Raw genomic sequence first — 26,543 nt, 5'->3', positions numbered from 1 at the left:
GGATTGTGCTGAGTTTAGTGGATGTAGATTGACCTCAAACCCAAGTTTGTACAACAACAGTATGTTAGCTTTAATGAGGTGGATTCTTCTGAGAAGAATTCTTATTCATATGACTGCACATTTTCCAACTTCTCCTACTATCTCTCCCTCTCTCTCTCTACACACACACACACAAAGGTTTCCCCTCCCTCCATCTGGCAGTCCGTCACCCCTCCTCCAGCTGCTGATGGTCCTGCTGTAGGCAGTCTGCTCATTCTCCTCAGCGAGAGGACAGCACACACACTCCTTCACAACCAGCCTCCTTCTCTCACATACACTCGTGTATGAAACTATTCTGGCAATATGTTTAAAACTGGATATACCCAAAGCAGCACAGATTTCTGGAACATTTGAACAATTTGAGCACTCTGCTGAGGAGAAGGAAGATCAATCAGCATTACGATATGAGGTGTGCTTGAATAAGCCATTGAGGAGGGGTTTTTTCCTCTTGACACTGAAAACTACTGAAGTTTTGCACATCAACAATGAGTCTTAAGAAGAGGAAACCAAGCATGGTGTTCAGCTGGCAAAAGTCTTTTGCCATCCTTGCCCCATGGAGAAAAGGTAAGTGGTGCGACTCAATACGTGATCTTACGCTTTGAATGGTCATTGCTTCACCCAGTCGGCTCCATGCAACACCTGGATTTGCAGCGCAGGTAGTAATTTGTCTGGCTGAGGTGTTGGAGGATATTTAGAAACCTGTAATTTGAACTCTGATGTGTTACCTGCTTGGTTGAACATGGGGTTATCTTCAGAAAAACATTGAGTTCCTCAGGTAGTTGGACTGATGTCATTTTAATGACATCAAAGTTGAGCTCATAGAAAACCCACAAGCTTTAGCCACAAACTTTATTACGCAGAATGCTGTTTTTAACTACAGTTGTTAGTGTTGCTTTGGTGTTAACTAGAAAAACATATGGCAGAGAGGCAGATTTGAGTTTAATTACTAAGAAATTAAAATCAAACATCAGCTTAAATGAGAAGCAATTTATAAGTCATTTGTTTTGTTTTAGTGTAAATTACAGAAGCATTTTGTCCGCAACTGAAACAGTTTATCAACATATAACACAACCTATAAAATATCTATTACATAAAAATTGAAATATCAACTTTTTAGCCCAGAAATAAATTGAATACATAATTTGACAGTTTATATTCAAGTCTCAGATGATTTGTTATGATCTATCTATCTAATCTCTTTGACTATTAAAAGGTATTGATTTTAGATTCTTCAAATGAGCATATTGGTTTCTGGGTCTATAAAGCACCAGTATAGATGCATTTCAAAAGAAGTAGAGAATAAAGAGTTTTGTGGAGCAAACATTTGTCTATAAAACCTTTTTAGTTCTAATTGGAACCCTGTAAAGCTGATATGAATGTGTTTGTCATTCTTGTGATTGTTTATGTTTTATACAGACTAAATTAGTTTAATAAGCAGCTGCAATTCTCATTAAATGGCACTTTTGATGGTCAGTATGTGTGTATGAAGGAAGACAATGGTAGGAGAGTGTCACACAGGTGTTTCAACCTCAAGCAAACCAACATAAGAAACAGAGTGATATCAGATGTTTTAGCGGTGACAGATTCTTGAGTGGGGCTCTTCTCCTCTACTTGAGTTATATTATACGTGACTCATAACTGCAACCATGCACAGCTGCATTGAGTCAAATTCTTCATGCGTAGGATCAGCCAGTGTGCGAAACCACAGACACACATGACTCAGTCAGGTAATACGGATATGAAACTGGCCTGAGAGGGTCTTACGGACAATTATAATTCTTCACTGTTGTTGGTCAACTTGTACCTTGGTTGTGGACATAAGTGTAAAACTTTAAGTAGAAAATCAAATCTTACTCTCATCAATTTCATGGGTATTTTCAAAGCAAATGAAGGGAGAAGAGTGGGGTGAGTTTGCCTGAAGGCTTGACTGATGTTACTGCTCCCGCACATTCTTGCCTTATCCTAATGCTGTTAGATAATGAAAGACTGGCCCGTTCAGTTCACATTGATAATGTGCTTCTGGAAAGACTCCTTAGGGTCAAAACCATTGCCTTGGTGGAGCACAGGGAAAATGTTCTGGCATTGTGATGAGAGAGACAGAGAGGTGTGAGGCACTAAAGGTCTGCTGGCTTTAGATTAGGAAGAAGGGAGAAAAGGTGTATGGCTGTATTTCACACCTCATCAAACCTGACATCTGGCCTCTGTCACCTCCTTCAGCAAGGAGCAGTTCAGGCAGAAAAAAGAAAAAGTCAAAGGAGGGAATTAACCTTTATTTACAATCCAGGAATTTGGTTTGAATATGGGTTTTTGCCCTTAAATCAGTCGCCTCAGTGAGACTAGCGGTTTTTGGGTGGTTGTTAGGGTGTTGCTACTGTAGGTTGCTAAGTTTTTTAATGTGTTCGCTTGTGAAAAAGAAGTGCACTTAATTGTAGTGAATGTGCACTAACTTCAAATCGTAAAAGTATATATTTTAAAAAACTATAGTTGCAAATAATATAATATTGATGAAATAAAAGGCCACTTAAGTGTATACTTAAAGATAGTATGTTTCATGACTGTTTCTTAAAATGGACTTAGTAATAATGTCACATTAAAAGTTTTTTCTTTATAGTACACTTTAAATAATTGTTTTAATAATCTTTTTTCAAGTTTTAAAGAAGTACACTTATATTGATGTGTTGACTAACATACTAAAGCATGTACAGTACTTGATTATAATAATATTTTAACTGTAGCGTGTTACATTTAAACTAAATTGCAACTTCATTATTACAAATGTTCATCATAACAAATATATTTAAATACATGACATACAAGTTTCAATAGAAATGACATTAAAGTATATTTTTTACCATAAATACTTATCAGTACGTTTGGCAGTATTACCATTTTTTTATAGAAGTAATTCTGAAATTACATATAAAGATGAACTTTGTTCACCCAAAAATGAAAATTCTGTCTTTAATTACTCATCCTCATGTCATTCCACACCCGACTTTTGTTCATCTTCGGAACACAAATAAAGATATTTTTAATGAAGTCAGAGATTTCTGTCCCTCCATATAGACAGCTACGCAACTGACACTTTGATGCTTCAAAAAGTTCATAAAGAGATCGTAAAACTAATCCATTTGAATTGAGCGGTTTAGTCCAAATTTTCTGAAGAGACACGATTGCTTTATATGATGAACAGATTAAATTTAGGCTTCTACTCGCATATAAATATTGATCAGCGAACAAAAACAGAAGCTCATCCGAACCTCTTCCGGAAGCTCAATTAAATTAAATCTGTTCATCATAAAAAGCGATTGAGTCTCTACAGAAAATTTGGACTAAAACACTCAATTCATATGGATTAGTTTTACGATCTCTTTATGGAGGAATGGAGGAACAGAAAAGCTCTCAGATTTCATCAAAAAGATCCTGAAGGTCGAACGAAGGTCTTACGGGTTTGGAATGACATGAGGGTGAGTAAATTTGGGTGAACTAACCCTTTAACATTTAAGTAATGTAGTTCTTGGACAATAAAATCAGTTTAATGTGTATCTGCATCATTCAGACCCTTAGGAGTACTGTACATCTTCAGATTCCATTCAACCATTCTAACAGTATTATTTATTATTTAGGTGAAAAAGAGGTTAAATGTTTAATATGAAAAATGAGAAATAGTAATACTGATACTGATGCTTGCCTTTAAAAATTATAGTATATATATATATATATATATATATATATACACATATACACACATCCATGTAAATGCCTGTGTTATGGCTTGTAAGGCTAGAACTTCAAAACTTCAATGCCATGTTAAAACAGTCCATATATGGCTTCTAGCAAAAGAGATTATTAGTTCATGTGCTCTCGAAATCATTCAGTCTGGCCACCCAAGTGCTAACAGGGTTCTGACATTCTCCTGGCTGTAAAAATAGAAGACCTGCCCTGGCCTGCCTCTGACCTCTCCACCCAGAATCACAATGGACGTGTCTGCAGACAAGACCATCCCTAAGCACCTATACTTATCCCACTGAATCCCCTAACAATATTGTCAACTAGCTTAAATTGATTTGAAAACCACTGCACTTCCATTTATTTGCTAAGAAGAACTTTTTATTACTGAATGTAATGCACACCCTTATTATTATCATAGATTAAGATGCCTGCATATGGCTTTTATGGGTATGAGTATACACACACAAGGCTGAGATGTCAGATTTAATGATGTATAAAGAACTTATGAACCAATAAGAACCAGTTCACAGAAATGAACTGTTGCCCATCACTACTGTCAAGAGTGCATTATACATCAATATCAGCATACTGACTGATGACACTGATAATGTCATGCAGTTAAACTGAGAATATGGCTCTAATGTTGTGTTAGTAAAGCAGAACTCACAAACACTAGCAGTGTTGAAATGTGGTAAACATGAGTGGGTGAGGCCAGATGGAGTAAACATGTTCTTGTTGAAGCTTGTGAATTCTTCACATTTCATCCCTGTGAATGTTTCTATCGAAGGCCTTTAATGATTCTCACATTCTTCATCTCAAATTAATAGCAGCAACATTTGATCATTGAAGCAGACTTTTCCTCTCCATTTCAGGACAGATAATTGACAAAATATGTTTTGAGTAGTTATGTCTTGCAGAAATTCTTCAAATTAACTTGCCTGAAAAACATTACTGCCCTATAATATCCATCTGGGACATATCAGTGTTTTTACCTACCAAATCTACATACAGCTGTAAAATACACTGGAGCGATTCTGATTCCAGGATTCTTGAATGTGAACGGAGTATTTTATCAGCTCAAAAATGTGAAAGACTTGCCAGTTGTACACAGTGAAAAACATTCTCTGCTGGTCTAGAAGAAAAACACTGCTGCAGGTGGCTTGTGACTAACAGTGCTGCTTTAAAAGAGAGAAGGAAAAAATTTAGTGAATAAGAAAATATGCACAAAGCAACCTGTGAAGAATTTGGTAAATAATACTTATGACATAAAAGTCGAAATAATGACATACTATGTCATAATTTTGATCTTAAAAATGAAATTATGGCATAAAAAGTCTAAACTATGAGATATGAGCCTGGTTTCACAAACAAGGCTTGGATAATGCCAGGAGTAGGCCTTTGATAAATTGGGACATTTAAGCAGCTTTTATAAACATGCCTTAGAATAAAAACAATACTGGTGTAAATCTTGAGACAAAACAATTGCTCTGATATATTTTAAGATATCTCAGTAACATTTTAGTCTGGGACTATGTTTAAGCCTGAAACTGGGCATAATTATGAGACAAAAAAGTCAAAATTACAACATACTGTCATATTTGAGATACAACACAAAATTATGACATAAGTCAAAGTTGTCACATACTAAGTCAAAATAAAAACTCTAAACTATGACACATCAAAATGACAAATGGGATGCTAAGTTATTATTAGATAAATGTTAAAATGTAAAAAGTCATAAGTCATTGAAATTGACAAATTCAAAATGATGAGATAAACAATCATTACAAAAAAAGTCAATTATGACATGAAAAATCCACTTTTCATGTTATGACTTTTGTCTCAATTTCCACTTACTAGTAAGTCATATTTTTTTTTATCTTATAATGACTTAATGTCATAATTTTGACTTTTTATCTCACAAATATCACAGTAGTTTTTATCTCGTAATTGACTTAATATGTCATAATTATGATTTTGTGTCACATAGTTTAGACTTTAAGCCATAAACTCAAAATTATGACAAAGTACGGAAGAGGATTAGGGCCAAGCAATAATAAAAAAAAATTACATTTCAATTTAAAAATTAAAAGTTAAATTATGAGAAAAATGTCATTAAATTTCAAGAAAAAAGTCGAGATAAATAATTTAATGACTTTATTGTCAACATTTTATCTCGACTTTTTTCTCGAAATTTAACGAAATTTTTCTCATAATTTAACGAATTTGTTCTCATAATTTAACAACTTTTTTCTCGTAATTTAATGACTTTATTCTCAACATTTTATCTCAACTTTTTTCTCGAAATTTAACAAGTTTTTTCTTGTAATTTAATGACTTTATTCTCAACATTTTATCTCGACATTTTTCTAGAAATTTAACGAGTTTTTTCTCGTAATTTAATGACTTTATTCTCAACATTTTATCTCGACATTTTTCTCGAAATTTAATGAGTTTTTTCTCGTAATTTAACGAGTTTATTCTCAACATTTTATTTCGACTTTTTTCTCGTAATTTAATGACTTTATTCTCAACATTTTATCTCAACTTTTTTCTCGAAATTTAACGAGTTTTTTCTTGTAATTTAATGACTTTATTCTCAACATTTTATCTCGACATTTTTCTAGAAATTTAACGAGTTTTTTCTCGTAATTTAATGACTTTATTCTCAACATTTTATCTCGACATTTTTCTCGAAATTTAATGAGTTTTTTCTCGTAATTTAACGAGTTTATTCTCAACATTTTATTTCGACTTTTTTCTCGAAATTAACAACTTTAATCTCGAGATGGTTTTATTTTTTTATTATTGCTTGGCCCTAATCCTCTTCCGTAACAAAGTATTATGATTTAAATAATTTAATGACTTTATTGTCAACATTTTATCTTTACTTTTTTCTCTAAATTTAACGACATTTTTCTCATAATTTAACGAATTTGTTCTCATAATTTAACAACTTTTTTCTCGTAATTTAATGACTTTATTCTCAACATTTTATCTCAACTTTTTTCTAGAAATTTAACGAGTTTTTTCTCATAATTTAATGACTTTATTCTCAACATTTTATCTCGACATTTTTCTCGAAATTTAATGAGTTTTTTCTCGTAATTTAACGAGTTTATTCTCAACATTTTATTTCGACTTTTTTCTCGAAATTAACAACTTTAATCTCGAGATGGTTTTATTTTTTTATTATTGCTTGGCCCTAATCCTCTTCCGTAACAAAGTATTATGATTTAAATAATTTAATGACTTTATTGTCAACATTTTATCTTTACTTTTTTCTCTAAATTTAACGACATTTTTCTCATAATTTAACGAATTTGTTCTCATAATTTAACAACTTTTTTCTCGTAATTTAATGACTTTATTCTCAACATTTTATCTCAACTTTTTTCTAGAAATTTAACGAGTTTTTTCTCGTAATTTAATGACTTTATTCTCAACATTTTATCTCGACATTTTTCTCGAAATTTAATGAGTTTTTTCTCGTAATTTAACGAGTTTATTCTCAACATTTTATTTCGACTTTTTTCTCGAAATTTAACAACTTTAATCTCGAGATAGTTTTATTTTTTTATTATTGCTTGGCCCTAATCCTCTTCCGTAACAAAGTATTATGATTTACTAAAGCATTATTTTTTATGTACCTTCTATAGAAGACTGACAAAAACTGTACACACTAAAAAAAATGTTAAATGTTTTTTAGAGTGTATGCAAAATGATGTGTAGTCCTGTAGTGTTCTACCTGCTTTTTACTCCTGAAATCCCCCATCAGATTTTTGCAGCCTCCCGAGTGATAAGGACCAGAAATATGTGGGGTTTGATTCCCGCCAACACTGTCATTGACCTGTTTTTATTTTGAATGCATTATTCACTGCAAAATGAAGGACCTTAGCATTACTTACATTCCTGGCTGCCAGGGGCTAGCAAGGGCTTTTTGATCTCTCTTTACAAGCGACCACGTCTGAGTGATGTTAATTGAAAACCAAGGGGGATTTGGATGCCGACTACTTGCCCCTACTGAGTGGCATCAAAAATGTCCCACCATCAGCAGTTCTGTAGTCTCAGCTGGAGAGCACGGGTGTATGAAAGACTGACCCAATGGCTCGGTCTAATTGACCTGTAGAAGTAAATTAGCTAAATTATTATTCAGGGCCTCACATAGAGCACTCCAATTACTGTATGCTTGGGTTTCATGTTGGGACTGCTTGTAGGTAATTATCGGAAAATACTGTTTTTTTCAGTCTCAGTTATGGTTTATATTTACATGGTGCAGAGTAGCCCACTACAGCAAACTCTGATTAGACTAAAATGCTGCTGTATCTCATGGATGTTTCTTCAGACGTGTTTATTGCGTATTCTTGCTTTCATCATAGACAGACACATTACCATTTCTGGAAACTTGAATTTCCTGGAAAAGTTAGCACAAAAAGGATTAGAGTAATACAGAACCAGACCTTTACTTAGACTCTTTTTTTCATTTAGATTAGATAAAATTGAACAATGAAGTCTGTCTGTCGTTGATTTTACACAGGAGTTACTGGAGTCCAGGTGTTGTGTACACACATTGGCTTATGAGAAGGGACTGCAAAAACACAGGCACTGTTTTCAATGGGAAAAAACCTGGAGCAAAAGCAAAGGTGGACCTCATGTATTTGAAACGCTATCAGTGTTTTCACAGTCACTATCAAATCTGAAAAGATCACAAATTCTTTTCTCTCAGAACATATGGGAGTGTTTATTATTAAAAGTGACACAAAAAAACAATCTATCGACCTACGAGAGAGCTGGGAATGGCTAAAATGGTTATTATTGTTATCTTTTTCAAGGCCTCATTAAATAACTTACCGTATGATTTCTAACCTCACATTGTATCAGTGAAGACTCAAGGCTAGAAGATACACTGAACAAAATTATAAATGCAACACTTTTGTTTTTCACAAATCTGTCTAAATCTGTGTTAGTGAGCACTTCTTTGCCGAGATAATCCATCCACCTCACAGCTGTGGCAGTATCTGGTGTGACCACCATTTGCCTCACGCAGTGCATCACATCTCCTTCGCATAGAGTTGATCAGGTTGTTGATTGTGGCCTGTGGAATGTTGTTCCACTCCTCTTCAATGGCTGTGCGAAGTTGCTGGATATTGGCAGGAACTGGAACACGCAGTCTATACGCCGATCCAGAGCATCCCAAACATGCTCAATGGGTGACATGTCCGGTGAGTATGCTGGCCATGTTGTTTTCAGCTTCCAGGAACTGTGTACAGATCCTTGCAACATGGGGCCACGCATTATCATGCTACAACATGAGGTGATGGTCGTGGATGAATGGCACAACAATGGACCTCAGGATCTCGTCACGGTATCTCTGCATTCAAAATGCCATCAATAAAATGCACCTGTGTTCGTTGTCCATAATATACGCCTGCCCATACCATAACCCAACCACCACCATGGGCCACTCAATCCACAACGTTGACATCAGCAAACCGCTCACCCACACAACGCCATACACACTGTCTGCCATCTGCCCTGTACAGTGAAAACTGGGATTCATCCGTGAAGAGAACACCTCTCCAAAGTGCCAGATGCCATCAACAGCTCTGGTGGACATTCCTGCAGTCAGCATGCCAATTGCACGCTCCCTCAAAACTTGCGACATCTGCGGCATTGTGCTGTGTGACAAAACTGCACATTTTAGAGTGGCCTTTTATTGCGGCCAGCCTAAGGCACACCTGTGCTATAATCATGCTGTCTAATCAGCATCTTGATAATATGCCACACCTGTGAGGTGGATGGATTATCTCGGCAAAGGAGAAGAGCTCACTAACACAGATTTAGACAGATTTGTGAACAATATCTGAGAGAAATAGGCCTTTTGTGTACATAGAAAAAGTCTTAGATCTTTGAGTTCAGCTCATGAAAAACGGGGGCAAAAACAAAAGTGTTGCATTTATAATTTTGTTCAGTGTATTTAAAAATTTGCTTATTGTCTCAATTTCCTCACAGTATGTAAACTAGTGAAGCACATCCTTTTAAAAATATTTAGAATGAATATCCTGTGAATCATCTAATTAACCATTCATTTTCACTCCACTGAGAGCTTCTCGTCACACCTCTTCCTGACAATCAAGATAAAAAAAAAGACATGAGAAAACAACTGCAAAAAAAAAAAAACTTATCGTATTAGTGTCCAGTACTCAACTGACATATGCATTTAAAAGTCATCTACTTTTTCAGTTGCAAGCACAGACATTTTATTATGGAAACAGTGAGATGAAGATATGATATGAATGACACCTGAAATGTATCAGATTTCAAGTGCTATGAAAGAGCTGATCCTCATAATATCATGAAGCTAATGCACAGATCAAAGTTCAGAGCAGGACAGAACTATATGACTCTTTGTAGAACAGTGACGCTAAAGAATGCTTTATAGTGAGATAAGCTTTTTTCTTTCAGCACAGGGAAGCATGTCTGCATACACTGTAAAAAATGACCGTGATTTTAACAGTAAAAGACTGTAAAAATGCTGCGGTGAAAAACTGTCAATTGGTTTACAGAAAGTTTCCGTACTATATACGGTGAATAACTGTAATAGATCTAACGGTACATTTAATGTAATTTTACGGTAACATACCGTTAAATTCACAGTTTTTGGAAGTGAAAAATAACAATTCATTGTAAAATTTACAGTAAAAAAACATAAATTGACATTACCACAATTCCCTGCGTGACACTTCACATTTGATATATTTTCATTGAAATAACTCTGTTTCTTCTTAGTTTTTCTCATTTTTTTCTAATCAGTTATGTACATTAGGGTTTTGCTGTCAGTGTATTATAAAGGTACAAAACAGATATTAGTACTTCATTAGGTTGGGAAATTAACATTATATCAGTTAATGAAATACGTTATTTTACCGTAAATTTAACTGATTTTTTTTTACGTTGCTACTGTATTTTTTACGGTAAAGTTCTGGCAACCACAGCTGCTGGTTTTTTACCATAAATTTTACTGGGATTTTTTTTACAGTGTACAAATGCTTTTAAATGATTTGAATAATGAGTGCTGAAGTATACAGTGAAAATTCAGCTTTACTATTGTCTCTACACAAGTGAGCATTTTTCTATTACCAATGCTTGAAAGCAGCAGATTGTGATTTTTTCTATTTGAAATATTTTCCCCTATCCCAGTTTAATGTTTAGAGACAAATATAGGTCCAGAAGATGGTTGGGTTCCCTGAGAAGTGTAAACATTGTGGCTCTGTGGTAATATTGTAATATTGCTGTTTGTTTGAGCATCCAGCCAATAGAGTGAGTTTGGATGGGGCTGTCTGTTTGGCCCACCAATGGTAGACAGGTGGAGTGTTCGGGTGTTTTGAAAATAATCATAATTTTTTTGCATTTCAATCTGGTGGTAGTTGCGCAGAAAATATACACTTCAAAATGACTTCAATAGGAAAAATGATTATGGGATTTTATGATTTTTCATATTGCGAAAGTACAAAATTATTCAAATCTTTTTATTTGTTTTGCAGGTAAAGGGGATATTGTTTTAGAGAATGAAGTTGTACTGACAAAAATGAAGCTCTTCAACAACTTCCCTGAGAAACTACTAAACGTTGAGGATTCCATTTCAACCATCTCCATTTCAATGTCTGAGCAGGATAACATACAGCCTCTCCAGGCTGATGAGGTGATCTCCATCCACAGCGCTGCTCCAGAGACAACTGTGACTGAATCAAAAACAGACTATCTATCTTCAATTTTTGCTGATTCTGAACTTCCAAGATTGTATAAATTTGAATCTGAGGACTCTGGGGTAGAGATGACTAGTGGAGCAACTTCCCCATCCACCCCAACTGGTTCAGAGCAAAGCTTTGTGGTCCACAGTAGAGAGTCTTCATGTGACTCTAGCAACATGAACTCTCCAGTACCTGCTGACAGTCCTCTTGAAGACAGTTCAGTCTTTTTGGAAACTGAACAAATGTCTTGTAAATGTGCTAAACAAGATACTCTTACCATTCTGGGAGACAGAAGAGAGCATGAGAATGCTGATGATGATTTAATGGACTTCATAGCAGATTCAGAGAGGTCTGAGGACAGAACCCAGAGGAATACCATGGAGAACTGTAAAGATGAAATTGAAATCGTAGCAGCACAGGTGGAAATAACAGACAGTGCAATGGCCGAGGACACGATGTCAAGGAACCAGTGTTCTATTGAAGCTTACGATGGCAAAACAGTACCTGAATTTCAACAACAGCCTTTGAGGAAAAGCACAACCAGCGACAGCCTGGATGAGTACATGGAAGAGTGCTGCAGGCTAAGTGAGGTATAGTCATAACAGTTTACATGTCTTTTATTGTTATTTACTTGACGTCATGGAGTTATATCTGCTTTTATATAAACAACAATGTTCAACGTTATTTTAATGTGATATAAACAAGAACATTATGCTCTTTTTTCCTCACTGCTATGCATTACACAGTAATTATGTTTTTAATTAGCCTTTTCTAAGGATAAGGATATCAAAAATAAAGGTGTGTACTGGAAAAACAATTATAGATAGTAATGGAAGTAAATATCTGAAATGGTGTTTACCTATTTTACTGGAAAACAAGGCTGATTAAGAAAATGTTTTTTTGCTGTGAGATCAGCAGTCTAAATAATGTCTTTGAAATTAAGTTGTTTCAGAGACCCCAGTGAAATGCTCTTCCTGTCAATCAAGTTCACAATGATCGTTTACCACTGCTAAACACAACATAATCAATAGTATGCTAATTAAATCCAGACATTTTAAGCACTTCATTGACATTATGTGAACTTAAAAGTCCTGGGCTCTTACAGTGTAAGATCCAAGAATCTGAAATGAAGGTGTTTCAGAGAAGCTTTAGTGAAGACCACCAGTGAAATGTTCATAGTGAACATGGTAAACTGAATAGCTTCTGTTACAGTTTACAAGCACACATCCTTTCTCATTAGCCATAATGAGGGTCTTTCCGCAACTTGACGTCATCAGCTCATCACTGACCGTGTATACTATGGAAAACAGGATAAAAGCCTTCCTGTCAGCAGTGCTTCCGTAAAAAATGTTTTTTTTCTTTCTAAAGAAACATCTTCTTTCAGCATTTTTGCTGATTTATGAAGATTTTTTTCCTCTGAAATGAAAATATAGCATACAAAAATGAGCACATCTCAGCTGGCTGCCAAACAGCCCTTAATATTCATATTAAAGGATTAGTCCACTTTTAAATACACTTTTCCTGATAAATTTACTTACCCCCATGTCATCCAAGATGTTCATGTCTTTCTTTCATCAGTCGAAAAGAAATGAAGGTTTTTGAGGAAAACATTCCAGGATTTTTCTCCTTACAGTGGATTTCAATGGCTACCAACAGATTAAAGGTCAAAATTACAGTTTCAGTGCAGCTTCAAGGGCTTTAAACGATACCAGATGAGTAATAATGGTCTTATCTAGCGAATCGATCAGTCATTTTCAGAAAAAATACAACCGTTTATGCTTTATAAACAAAATATCGCATTGAATGTACTTTCCGCTTCCGCACTCTTCATAATGCTTACGCTGAATGTCCTACGCCTTCCCTATTCAAGTTACGGAAAAAAACGAAACTGCGCCGCGTTCGTTCCGTAAGTAGAATAGGGAAGGCGTAGAGCATTCAGCGTAAGCGTTATGAAGAATGCGGAAGCGGAAAGTACGTTCAAGGCGATATTTTGTGTCTTTATATTAAAATGACCGATCGATTCGCTAGATAAGACCCTTATTACTCATCTGGTATCGTTTAAAGCCCTTGAAGCTGCACTGAAACTGTCATTTTGACCTTTAATCTGTTGGTAGCCATTGAAATCCACTGTAAGGAGAATAATCCTGGAATGTTTTCCTCAAAAACCGTCATTTCTTTTCGACTGACGAAAGAAAGACATGAACATCTTGGATGACATGGGGGTAAGTAAATTTATCAGGAAAAGTGTATTTAAAAGTGGACTAATCCTTTAATATTATTGATATATTTGGTCAGTCTACATAAATGACTTTTTTTTCTTCAGGGCCCAAATTTTATATTGGTGACAATACTGACAAAAAAAAAGGGAACAAAATTTGAATATGTTTTAAAATATATTGAGTTTTGTTCAGATCATGCTGCTTTGTTTTGGAGACACTCAAAGCAGAAAGCTTGTCTTTACAATTTGAGTGTTTGGTTTCTAATGGTTCTCTTAAACTCTCAGCAGCCAACAGTTCACCACACAAACCATGTTTATCCTTGTTACGTGGGATGAAGTATTTAATGTAGTCTGGGCCACATTTTACCTTTAGTAGTTTTTTTTTTCAATGATGAGGGCATGTCACGCAACGAGTCTGTGACGGCAGTGGGAAAACAGTTGTTTATTTCTCAGCGGTCTGCTCTCCACAACCCTACAAGAACCGATCTGAGATTTTTGGGTCGCAACCCATCAGTTGAGAATTACTTTTATATGTTTAATTTCTTAGTTTTTGGCTTAACAACTGCAGTTCATGCTTTGAAGGTCAATCTTTTTACTGTGGCAACCATGTTGCGTATCTAATGATGTAATTGCTGATTACCACCATAGCAGCCACAAAAGGTCATTCAGCGAGATGTGTGTTGGAGTACAGTACTGAGAGGATGTACGGCGGGGCGTGCTACAGATCTCTTTCCTTTAACGTGGCCGCCACATCACACAGCACCTGTTCATCTGTGTTGAGAGAGCATCCAGATGGCTGCGGCGATTACAGCTGCAACAGCCAATGCCTCTCATCTGGACTGTTTCCCTCAGTCCACCATGCTCGTCCAAGCCTCCCTGGATGCATCAAACAGGTGTCAAATAGCTCAAATTACTCACATATTTATCCAAATAATGCCTCTTTGATAGCTCCTAGGTCTTTTGGTGGCCGGTGACTAGACTTTTTTTTTGACGAATGGTCGACTTTATGGGAGCTGCGATGACAGGTAGCCAGGGCGGTAAACTCGGCCCTCATCATCACCTGTCACCACAGCTAATAAGCTAATTCCCTTGCCTGTTAAATGGAGCTCTGTGGCCTGAGGAAGAGGATATTGAAAAGGGACTATGAGCTTTTTTCCCATCCGCTTCAAACATGGCGACTTCAAAGGGCCTCTCTCTCCCTCTTGTTTCTAATCTGATTTGTTCCAAACTTATGAGGGTAGGAAGGACACAGAGCTACAGTGAAGATTTAAATGTACAGCAGGTGTATGCCAATCACAATGGACTGATTGTTTTTCATATTTTCTTATTTAGTAGGAAAATTTGCAGAATTCAGTAGAGTGGATTTAAACCTGGTAAAATGTGTTTAATTGAGCAAACAGTACTAGGCTTTTAAAAGGATATTTTACTCAGAAATATAAATCCTGTCATCATTTAATCACCCTCATGTCATTCTAAACCTGTGTGAAACAGATGTTTTGAAAAATGTCCCAGTGTTTCGGCATTCCGATTTTAGACACACTGCAATTGAAAGGGATGATTTTTTTTTCTGCCAACAGGACAATTGTTTTTCCAATGTATTTTTTTTTTCACCCCACATTTTGAGCAGATGCCGAAACATGTCACGATTGCACTTAAAGGGTTAGTTTACCCAAAAATTAAAATTCTGTCACTTATTACTCACCCTGTCGTTCCACACCCGTAAGACCTACATTCATCTTAGGAACACAAATTAAGATATTTTTAATGAAATCCGATGACTCAGTGAGGCCTCTATTGCCAGCAAGATAATTAACACTTTCAGATGTCCAAAAAGGTACTAAAAACATATTTAAAACAGTTCATGTGAGTACAGTGGTTCAACCTTAATACTATAAAGTGACGAGAATACTTTTTGTGCGCCAAAAAAAACAAAACAAAACAATGACTTTTCAACAATATCTAGTGATGGTCGATTTCTAAACACTGCTTCATGAAGCTTTTGTTTCAAATCAGTGGTTCGGAGCGCCGAAGTCACATGTTTTCAGTACACAAGGCTTCATAAGTGTTTTAAAATTTCAATAGTTCACGTGACTTTGGCAGTTTGATACGTGGTTCGAACCCCTGATTCGAAACAAATGGTTCACAAAGCATTGTTTTGAAATTGGCCATCACTAGATATTGTTGAAAAGTCCTTATTTATTTTTTTGGCGCACAAAAAAAAAAAAGTATTCTCGTGGCTTTATAATATTAAGGTTGAACCACTGTACCCACATTAACTGTTTTAAATACGTTTACCTTTTTGGACATCTGAAAGTGTTAATTATCTTGCTGGCAATACAGGCTTCACTGAGCCATCGAATTTTATCAACAATATCTTAATTTGTGTTCTGAAGATGAACGAAGGTCTTACGGGTGTGGAACGACATGAAGGTGAGTAAATAATGACAGAATTTTCATTTTTGGGTGAACTAACCCTTTAATAAACCCTTTGTACTACAGCCATAACTCAAAACCCCTTATAATTTATTACTGATAGATGAAAGCGTAATCAAATTAGCCAAAATATTTCAGAAATGAATAAACAAGGGAGGATGATGTACAACTTCCAGATCTGTGGAGTCCAAATGATGTGTGGCCCTGTGCAATCAGAAGGGACAGGTTGTAGAAAGGCTCATTTGCAATATTTAAAGATGGAATTGGGAATTATAAAACATTTAGACTCTTAAATGTTAATCAAATGCATGCGTTTGGCTGGTTGCCAGCTAGCTTGAATATGTTAGTCTCTCTGTATGTGGTATTATGGGACATTAAAAGCATTTTTGAGTCTCAGTTGAGCAGAGAAAAATATGGTATCAGGGAGGAATGAAGACAGCATAATTGCTGTTGCCCTTATTGAGCCCTTCAGCCACCCCCAGGACAGCTACAGCTGAGGAGTTGAATTCCTCAGCTGTAGCATATAAACACAGTCATAACATGAACATTTCCATAATGCGAGTGCGAGGCTATAATCTAATGATAGATGAGGCATGGAGACCTGCGCTGTGTGCACCACATCCAGCCTGAAACTTTTGGCTGACACTCCGGAATGTGATGTAACAGGTCGTGACACTTCAAGGATTTTCAATAGTTTTCAGATACACAGAAAAACACAGGATATCAACACATCTTCTTGGTCTAGCAGGACGTCTTTGGATAAATACACAAGGCTTGTTTTGTGAGACATCATATCAGCCAACAATATTAGTTCTCAGCTTTGTTTAAAGGCTCATAACCGCCAGTACAATAAATGAAAATATAGTGCTAACCTCAAGAAGAATACAAGCTCCATGTATCTCCCCCAGAATTGAACAGAATCACCTGAGGTCACTGTATTGGGTTGTAATGGGCCATAAATGATTCTGTAGAAGAAACTAAAATTTTTATCCGATAAGAAGACATGCGCATAAACTACGACGGAAACACATTTACAGAATAACTCCCTCGATGTGCAACAAAAACTTCAACCTCAATAGAGAATGTGACAACAGATAACTGGACTAACCAGCGGACCAATTTCATTGCAAAGCATCTCAAATGTTGGTTTGATCATTCTGAAATGCCTGAGCCAAAGTCTGTCATCAAAATGATTTAATTCACTCCCAGAAGCGTCTCACACGATTACGTTCCCAAACACCAGGCATCTGAACGCAACGTCATTTATGACTATAGGGAAAAAAGAGCAACAGTTTATTTCCCGGTTGCAGCGACTTCTATTTTTATAACAGATATTATTATATTAAATTAGCATCTAATCTGATTATCATTCCATCTCATATAATCAGCTTCTATATCATGTCATTTTCAGCGTTCTTGGTTATGAGCATAAAAATCCATATACCTTTTCCTATATCTCTGAATACACCCCACATCTGGTTCCTCATTCCTCTCCAGTAGTGTCACATTCAGTATTGCTTTAAAACAGACCCAGTGAAATATTTCAAATAATAAAGGATTATTTTCTCAGACACGCCTTAATGGGTTTATAATATCTTCCCTCATATTGGGTAATACAGAGCTTATGTAATTAGAAAAATATTGTTTCTGCAATCCAACCCAGAGGCATATGTACAATTGTTTTCCTCAGTTTGTTTTGATCTTCAGTGTATGGTTAAAAAAACCCACATCCTCAAAGCAGAGAGAGCTACACCATCAATAACCACAACGTCACGCTTAAGTGTTAACAGCTTTATAGAAAATCATCTCCATGTATTTTGCGTGCGTGCGTGTGTGTGCATAGGAAAACATTCCCATTTTGTTTCAGCATCTGTGCAGAAATGCACGTGAGAAACACAGATTCTTCATATTGAGAAAATAAGGAGGGGGAGAAAGGGAGTGGTGCTTTCCCAAACCTTTGTGTCTTCCCTTCTCCTGGGTCATTGGGGATCCTGGGCAAGGGAAGCAGATAAGATCTGTCATGTTTCTGCAGCCATAAAGGCCTGGAACAATTACTTTCCTTTGGCTACCCCACATCAAGCATCAGTGCTGGTTGCCGCTTTCATGAGAAAGCACCTGGTTATGTGCCACCTGTCTGGCTATCAATACTACAAATGTGTAGAGAAAGACTGTTGGTAATTCACATGATCTAAGCAAGTCCAAGCCTGAAAGAGCCTCAAAGAGTCTTCTACCCAGACTACTTTCTTGTAGTGTAATATAACGGTCATCACATTAGAGGGAAAAAAATCAATAATAAAGAATCATCTTATATGGAAGTTTGATGTTATTAGAGAAGCATGAGAAAAGTTCATGGACTAGGGAGCAGGAGCGTGACCTGTCGAGGATCTCACACTCTGTCTGAGGAAACGAGTGATGTCAGCTCCTAGTATTTCATATCTCCGTCATGTCCTCTATTGTTTAGACCCTGAGTTTCCATTAATGCTGGGCTTTGGGACTGGATTGGACGTAAGTGGCACGGAAAAGCTTTCGGGGTGGAAAAGCCCAAGACCTGAACTCACATCCTGCTTTTGTTGGGACACTTTTTGGAATGTTGATGATTGTATAAATATTTGTTCAATATTTCCTTTGAATTTTTTGGAAAAACGTGAGCATCTGCAGCTACAACCAAAGATGGAAGGATGAGTCAACAAATAAACAATAGGAACTTTACCTTCAGTTTCAAAGGCAAAATTTAGATGCATTTATTTTCTCAAGCTTTCAGTTGTGTGGGGTCCAAACACTCGAGTCTACATTAGAATTCTTAGATTTGTTTTCATAAACCCACACTGAAAAAATTATTTTCATGATTTGTTATTACAAAATTTTTTCTTTTGTCAAATCAACTTAAATAATTAATGTGGTTAAGATAACATAATATTTCGAGTTTCTGTTGATTAAACCAATCACCTTCATTGTATTAACTCAATTTTTTAATTTCAATGAACTCAAAATTGTAAGGCAACCAGGTAACTTCCTTTTTTTAAGTTAAACCAACAATTCTTTTTTACAGTGCATTTCATAATGTAACAGTGTCAGTATTGGTGACAATTCCTGGTCTCCAGGAATGTGTCAAAATGTTTAATGAAATGCAGCAGACTAGTTGGCAAACTGTATTTTAGACCATCTTGTTTGTCTAAATGTGTTTCCAGAGCTGTAATAAATCCTATTAACAATTCCACTGAGATGGTAAAAATACTTTTAGTGTTAAATAATGGGGTGGAGATCATGGTGCTTACGTCATCACTTTGAGAACCTCTGGTCCACCTGAACACATGCAGTCATTCTCCGGGAATGATCTTTATCAGTTACTGTGTGAACCTTTGCTTTGGTCTGTGCTCATTAGCCCATCAAATGAGCCATTGACTTTCAAACAATAGGATGCAGTTCACACTGTTCTTGTTGACTTGTTCAACAAAAGTTGGTTAACCCCCTATAGTGTACATAAACACCTCTGGTAATCCCTTATTTAAAGCCTACCTATTGTCCAGAGAGGGGTGGGGGGTCCTTACCTAAGGGTGCAGTCCTAGTGTCCAGCGTGAATATTTTTACAGCCCCCTGTATTATGAAAATTGAAATAAAATTAGTAGTTAACCTTGATGATTTTTCTCTCTGTCTCTGTCTTGACAACCAGGTGAACCAGGCCAATCAGTCCAACCCACTGGGCTCTGGACTGGGGTACCTAGAGCACATCTGCCAACTCATAGAGAAGATCGGACAGTTACAGGAACACAACCTCCGACTACAGAAACAGATCTGTGGCCTGCAGAAGGAAGGCAGAGTGATCAAGACTAAAGAGGTATTAACCGCCTGCCAGCATTCATCTCTATAAGCTTGGCCCAGAATTTATTTTGATGGCCCCCTTTGAACATTCTGCTGACTATATGTAACGTTACACCTACGTGTCAACTAACTCCCATTGGAGTATTAATAGACTGTCTGCTTAATATCTGCTAACACTTTATTTGATGGTCCCCCAACAGACATTAGTAACTTTGCAAGTACATGTCAACTTATTCTAACCCTAACCCTACCAGTCTACTAATATTCTGCTAACACAAGTAGACATGAAGGTGCAACATTACTTAAAGTCAGCAGATGTGTAAAAAGGGACCATCAAAATAAAGTGAAACCAAAAAATGTGTAGATAAATTTTTGCAAACACACCATTATCAATTTGAAACTGGTTAAAGACACTGCTGTAGGTCTGGGTCTAAGATGATGTCTTAAATTTATGATTTGTTGTGGGTCAAAGCCCCATATTGATGCCTGGGGCAAAGGATTATTGATTCATACTGCGTCGATGTAAATCCAGCTGTTTTGAGTGGGGTTTAGGGGTTTTCAGTCATGATGGATAAAAGAGTATTTAATAAACAGAGCTGCTGGGTTCAGCCCTTTTCGACCTGTACACAGATGGAGTATTCGTTTCAAAGGACCTGGTGTCCCCTCGCATGGATTTAATTTGTTATTATGTGTCCCATGTTGACATTATTCAGGACGAAAGTCTTTTCCTGTGTCTTTGTTTGGTGGGTCATTGAGAGAAGCTCTCTTGGTAATGCAATATGTTTTTGTTTGATAAAAGGCATGATAGAAAAGCAGATGAGCATCGATATAAACCTAACAAAAATAAATTAGCTAAACATAATATGCTTCAAAAATGGTAAACAGAAAAGTTTATGTCATTTAGCAGTTTTACTGCAAAATGCCAACATGTGAAAGAATTCTGGTAAATTATAAAGCTGTTCAGATTCAATTAAGTTAACAATGTGGAACCCATAAAAATCTGAACTCAGCACTACGTGCTTGAACAAGAACTAGAGTGCATCTGGCTTGAATGTTATCAGCCCAAAACCCCAGGAAAAATATCAACACGTTTTACAACGCTTTGTAAAGTTATGGATGTTTTTCTACCACGTCGGTCTTTGTTTTTCCCTTTGGATTTGTACCTCTCCTGAATTAGTAACATAACTCCAAAAAAATGTTGAGACCAGGAAGGCAGCTTGTCTTTGTTAAATGCGGATGCAAGTTAGAAAGCTGGGCGCAACCCCCAGAAATTGAATAAAGCCTATATTAACTCCTTCCCCGCCAGCATTATTTAAAAAAAAGTTTCCAGCCACCTCCAGCATTTTTGATCAATTTCATAAAACTTTCATGGCCCCCAGAATATTTAGTTGTATGAATTTTTGAACATGTAATATATCAAAAGAAAGAATAAAAAGAAAGAACATTTCTAGCTGCATGCATTCTTTTTGTATCAACACTTGAATGTGGGTAAGTTTAATAACAAAAAAACAACATTTTGATCAAAAAGCAGAGAAAATTAAGTACGATGATCAAAACAACGCTTTCATCAACACCCCAAAGCTTTAAAGTCCTAAACCTTTTCCTGCATCAACATTTCATTTGGTAACTTTAAGCAGTTTTGATTTATATGCTGTTTAATGATTGATGATTGCGTTAGATTACATGCGCATAAGCAATGCTTTTATCGTTTGTTTCTGCTTCTTCTTTGCCTGTGTTTTGATCCAGATATTTGGTACTCTTTTAGTAGATGCGTAATAGAGACCGTATAACAGTGAAAACATCGATTGTTTCACACATCAATGATGTCAATGACAGGGAAGCGTTGTGTCATAAATTACGAAAAATTCTGTCAATGGCAGGGAGAGTTAAAAGAGAAATGAAAATGTCCCAAATTTATTCATGACATTCATTTATTTAGCTAAACGAATGAATTACGTATTTTCAAATATTTTCACAAATAATACTTAAAATATTAGGGAATACTTTCAATGCTGTGGCAGGTTTTAATGTCACTCATCGTGATTGAGAAATAAACACATTTTTATAATTCCATCCTGAGAGAAATTTGCATTTTAATGTACGTTCCGCTTTGCCAGTCCTTCGCCCCAGTCTCCTCTGTCCACTAGTCCTTTGCTTACTGACTAAAGGCTGCAACAGTATATTGTGTAGACATCTTCCTGACCTCTGGACGCTGTGCTGTTGAATGAGAGCACTTTTTTTCACGGTTTTTCAGAGAGTCAACTCTAAACTGGCTCTGTCAGGTCGGGCCCTGGGGCCAGAAAAGACTTTACATGATCACAGTGAGTGAGCTCAGTGGGGGCCTGCACTTCAAAGTCATCAAAGAAAGCAGGAGAGAAAGAGAGGCAAAAGAAAGGAGGACTTTTTAAAAATGTGCTTTTTTACGGAAACCATGCATGTGTGCGTAATCTGCGTATGAATTATTTTTGCCTTAGTTTTAGGTTCGGGAATCACATTTTTCTCAAAACTGGTTCCATTTATTTAACTGATCACAAGGCTAAAAGATCCAACACACACTGAAAAAAATGAACTTTCACTGTTGTTAGTTTCACTCAAACCACCCTTGTTCATATTACTTAAAAAACTCATGTAACTACATGAATGTAATTTAGCTGTGTTGTTTCTACTAAAATTGAGTATTGTCAGCTTTACTTAGTAAGTGTTTGTTCAGTCAACTTAATATTGGTGTGTGAAACGCACACATTATTGTTGACATAACTAACTGTGTAGTGGATCCGTAGTTCCCAGCATGCTTTGCAAGGAACTGCATTAGGAGAGTAAATTTAGGGATTAAAGTGTTATTTTATGTATTTTTCAGTAAAGGGAAAGATGTTGTTAGTTTATGTTAGTGTTTAATGTTCAGTTATGTTGGACATTTAGAGTAGTTTCTGTAATGTTTTTGAATTTTGTGGTTACCATCATGCAGAAGAGTGTCGCCTGTGTTTAGGCTGTGAGCCTCGTATACGCATGCTTATAGGATGAAATTCCTGCTCTTAATTCAATTGAGTTTGTTCAATTAGTTATTTTTTGAGTGCATTTTGGGGTGAGGGGCTGCATTCTGATATGTTGTATCCTTTTTATTTAAATGATTATTCAAAAAAAATGTGTTCACCTTATGTAATCAACATAACATTATTAAGTAAACTGCACATATAAATATTATGTAACAGTGTCATTCAAATGATTTGTATTTACTCAAAGAAATTTTGTCAGCTTTACTTGAATTTCTTTTGTTTATTCAACTAAATAGTTTTTTGTACAAATTACTTAATATTGTTGCGTGGAACCACTTGACACTTATTTTTTAAGTAAATCCAACAATTCATTTTTTTGAGTGCAGTCTCACACCAGTGCATAACAATTTTGCTTTGTTGCAACTTTGTATGAATCCATACAACCTCATGTGTATGTTTTTGTACAATCTGCTCTCATCCCACTGAGAGGTACTAGGTTTATTTTCATACATATCCATAAACACGCGTTCTTCCCCATGAGATCGAGGAAGATTTGAGTGTATATACGCTAAAATCTACGCCAATGTTCATATTTATGAAAACGGTTTTTGATGTGGAAAAGTGCTTAGCATCATGTCAGGGTCAAAGAAGACATACACACTTTTCCTTGTGGCAGAGAGTCGGAGTACTGCTGTATGTGAAAAACCTAAGCAATAATTGCCTCTTGCCATTCTCAAGTAAAGGATTTGGATTGACTGGTTTGGTTGACTTGTGCTCCTTTATATGTTAATGACATTAAACAAATTAGGTGACGTTTACAAGACGGAGATCTGAAACCATTCAGCTGAGCACTGATCATTTGTGATTTATAAATTTCACTTTTGGAAGAGAGGCATATGCACATTTTTTGTGTGTGTGTGTGTGTATGTTTGTTCTCGGAATTACATGTACGCGCATTTGAGAAATGATGGTAAGATCAAATGTAGGAAGGTTTGTACGCAACATTTTATAAATGTTCTTAAACTCATGAATTATATCTTTGAATCAGTCAAACAACTTGTTCACACGGTGAAATGCTCAGAGCTTTCGCAAAAGTAGAAATCAGAAACGTTCAGTTGAATCAGAATTGTCAAATACTTTATTCCTTAAAATTCCATGTAGAAAACCTTTGACACAGGAATAGTGGACCACACTGCTTGATCTCCCTGGGTCTAAGCAACAGGCAGCAACATGCTGTTACACACATCAAAAGGCGGGGGAACTCCTGAAACGTGCCTCAGTCTCCACTATAATAGACCAAGCTGTCTCGCCAGTCTCCTCCCAGGCTGTTTTACCCACCCACCCCCAAACCCTCACAGCATGCTTTCATCTGTACTCATAAAAAGCATTCAGGACTCAAACAATATGCAGATACCACCATTGTAGTGTCCTGTTACTCTTGTTAGTCCTATATGTTGATCTGTTCAGTCATCAGCCGTGACCAATGCAATGAACTGCAGGTTGAAGCATCTGGTGTTTTGGTTTATGGGACATTTAAGATGAATTCTTTCATCTTCAGTCCATGTTCAATGCTCATGCTTCTTTCTTCTCAAAAACATCAAAAATCTTTATGATGCATTGAAACTTTCAGAGGAATCAGTGTTATGTCATTGCTCTCAGTGGCAACAAACAACATGAAATCCTCAGCAAACGGATCCACCATGGCATCATCACCTCATCAGTCAGAAAGCGTTTACCATGCAAATATAGATGTAATGGAAACAATAGGATAATCTTGGATAAATAGAGTTTTGGGAAGCATCTTATCACTGACACAAAACACTGTCATGTGAATTTCAGAGGCTTAAATCTGCTAAAGCGCATAGGTTGTTATGTCGTATCTACTACACCACACATCTGGTTTGGAAAAAAAAAATGTGTCACAACAATAAGAATAATTGGTGGAAATGACACCAGCAGATTTCAGCTGTTGCATACATGAGGTAAATGCTTAAAATAATGACCCAGATAAAGACATTCCCCATAGGAAAAGCAATTCAGAGTCATTTTGATTTTGTCTCACAGTTTAACTATTGAGAGTGAAATGTTCCCCATAGGAATGAGAAATCACAAGTGAGATGTCTTTAATATTTGAATTGTTTCACCTAGACAACAATGAATTTAAATAGAGAGCAAATGGAGACTTTTGATTCTCAGTATGAACCTTTCTCATCAAATTCTTTCAAGACCTAAATTATCTGAGCTATCTACATTCATTTTATAGCTCTGTACACACAATGTGTGATACAGCTATCTTCACTTGTCTTTTTTCATTCTCATAAGATATTTTAGAAGTAAATTAAATGAAATATGACTGATATCTTCATGAAAAGAGTAACCTCTGAGAAGTACAGTTTTACTCTGGGTCTATATCACAGCTGGATAAATCATGTCATGTAAGATAAAGAGAACATCAGATAACGTAGGATTCTAAATTAACTCTATTTTTAATGTTACATTTATGTGGTAGCAGGACTACCCAAAATATACTGGAAAAAAAGTGTGATAAAAAATAAAATTCTATTCAAATACATTTTATCAGTGAATGGATGTGTTTGAGGGCTTCAGTAATTTTACACTTGTATAAATCTGAACCAGATGTCTATTCTACGGGCCAAGTATGTGCTATCATCCTTGACCCATGGGCGTGAACATCAACAAATTGAATTTAGATTTCATAAAGTGAACTATTTTAAGTGCTCTTCTATCCCAAATGACCACATTTTAATTTTGTTTTGGAGCATTTCATCAATACAAAACAAAGCTTTACAAATCTTTGTGTACATTTACAATGTAGGCCTATGTATTCATAAAATAGATGACTAACAATGTGAATAAATAAAATTGCCCTGTATGAGACACGTTCTTAATTCAAACTCTTTTTCAGGACTTTTTCATACAGCACTGCAGCTGTGGTGCAGCCAGCCTGGCCTTCCAAGAGCTCAAGAGACACTTTCGCAGTGATCACTACAGCCTAACGGCATCGAGCGGCACGCTGTCTGACCTGACCACGATCCCCGAGGTCACGCGCATCCCCCTCAGGGCAGGCATGAGAGGTCAGTGTGTAAACACACCTGGAGTCATACGTACATAACTAAGATTAATCTGCATTTACATGACAAATACTGAAGGTTGGTTTGAAAAAAACCATGGGTAAAAGTTCAAAAATGTTTTGAAGTTATTATATTATATAAGATTATACAGACCAGCTGACAGACAGACAGATAGATAGTCTATCTATCTGACAGACTGACTAATGGATATCTATCTATCTATCTATCTATCTATCTATCTATCTATCTATCTATCTATCTATCTATCTATCCTCGCATAGCACTAAAATCATGTTTTTCCTGGTTGCTTTCCTTCCATCTCATGTTCCATCAGGTGGGTGGGCGACCAAACATTAGTCTCTGGAGAAATGGGAAACGAATGCTTTAGCTATAGGTGGAATTTCTGGAATTCCATATTGAGAGAAGAAACTTATCTCAGGGATACTGGGAATTTTGGTGGGCGGGA

The 26,543-nt window shown here is 36.3% G+C and overlaps 1 protein-coding gene across 1 annotated transcript in view; it reads left to right on the top strand.

The window, feature by feature from the left end:
* Nucleotides 1-201: 201 nt before the first annotated feature.
* The window catches only part of si:ch211-250c4.3 (uncharacterized protein LOC100535981 homolog), a 34,922-nt gene continuing 8,580 nt past the window's right edge, over nt 202-26,543 (top strand). Inside the window, exons 1-4 of the mRNA XM_048204455.1 lie at nt 202-603; nt 11,316-12,112; nt 19,844-20,008; nt 25,912-26,080. Of these exons, the coding sequence (XP_048060412.1) occupies nt 525-603; nt 11,316-12,112; nt 19,844-20,008; nt 25,912-26,080 (1,210 nt within the window). The 5' untranslated portion in view covers nt 202-524. The remainder of the gene's footprint in view (nt 604-11,315; nt 12,113-19,843; nt 20,009-25,911; nt 26,081-26,543) is intronic.

The sequence above is a fragment of the Megalobrama amblycephala genome, linkage group LG10, assembly GCF_018812025.1.
Source record: "Megalobrama amblycephala isolate DHTTF-2021 linkage group LG10, ASM1881202v1, whole genome shotgun sequence".
In the NCBI taxonomy this organism is placed as follows: domain Eukaryota; kingdom Metazoa; phylum Chordata; class Actinopteri; order Cypriniformes; family Xenocyprididae; genus Megalobrama; species Megalobrama amblycephala.
The sequence above is the reverse complement of the archived record's forward strand: the minus strand, read 5'-3'. Positions and strand labels throughout refer to the sequence as shown.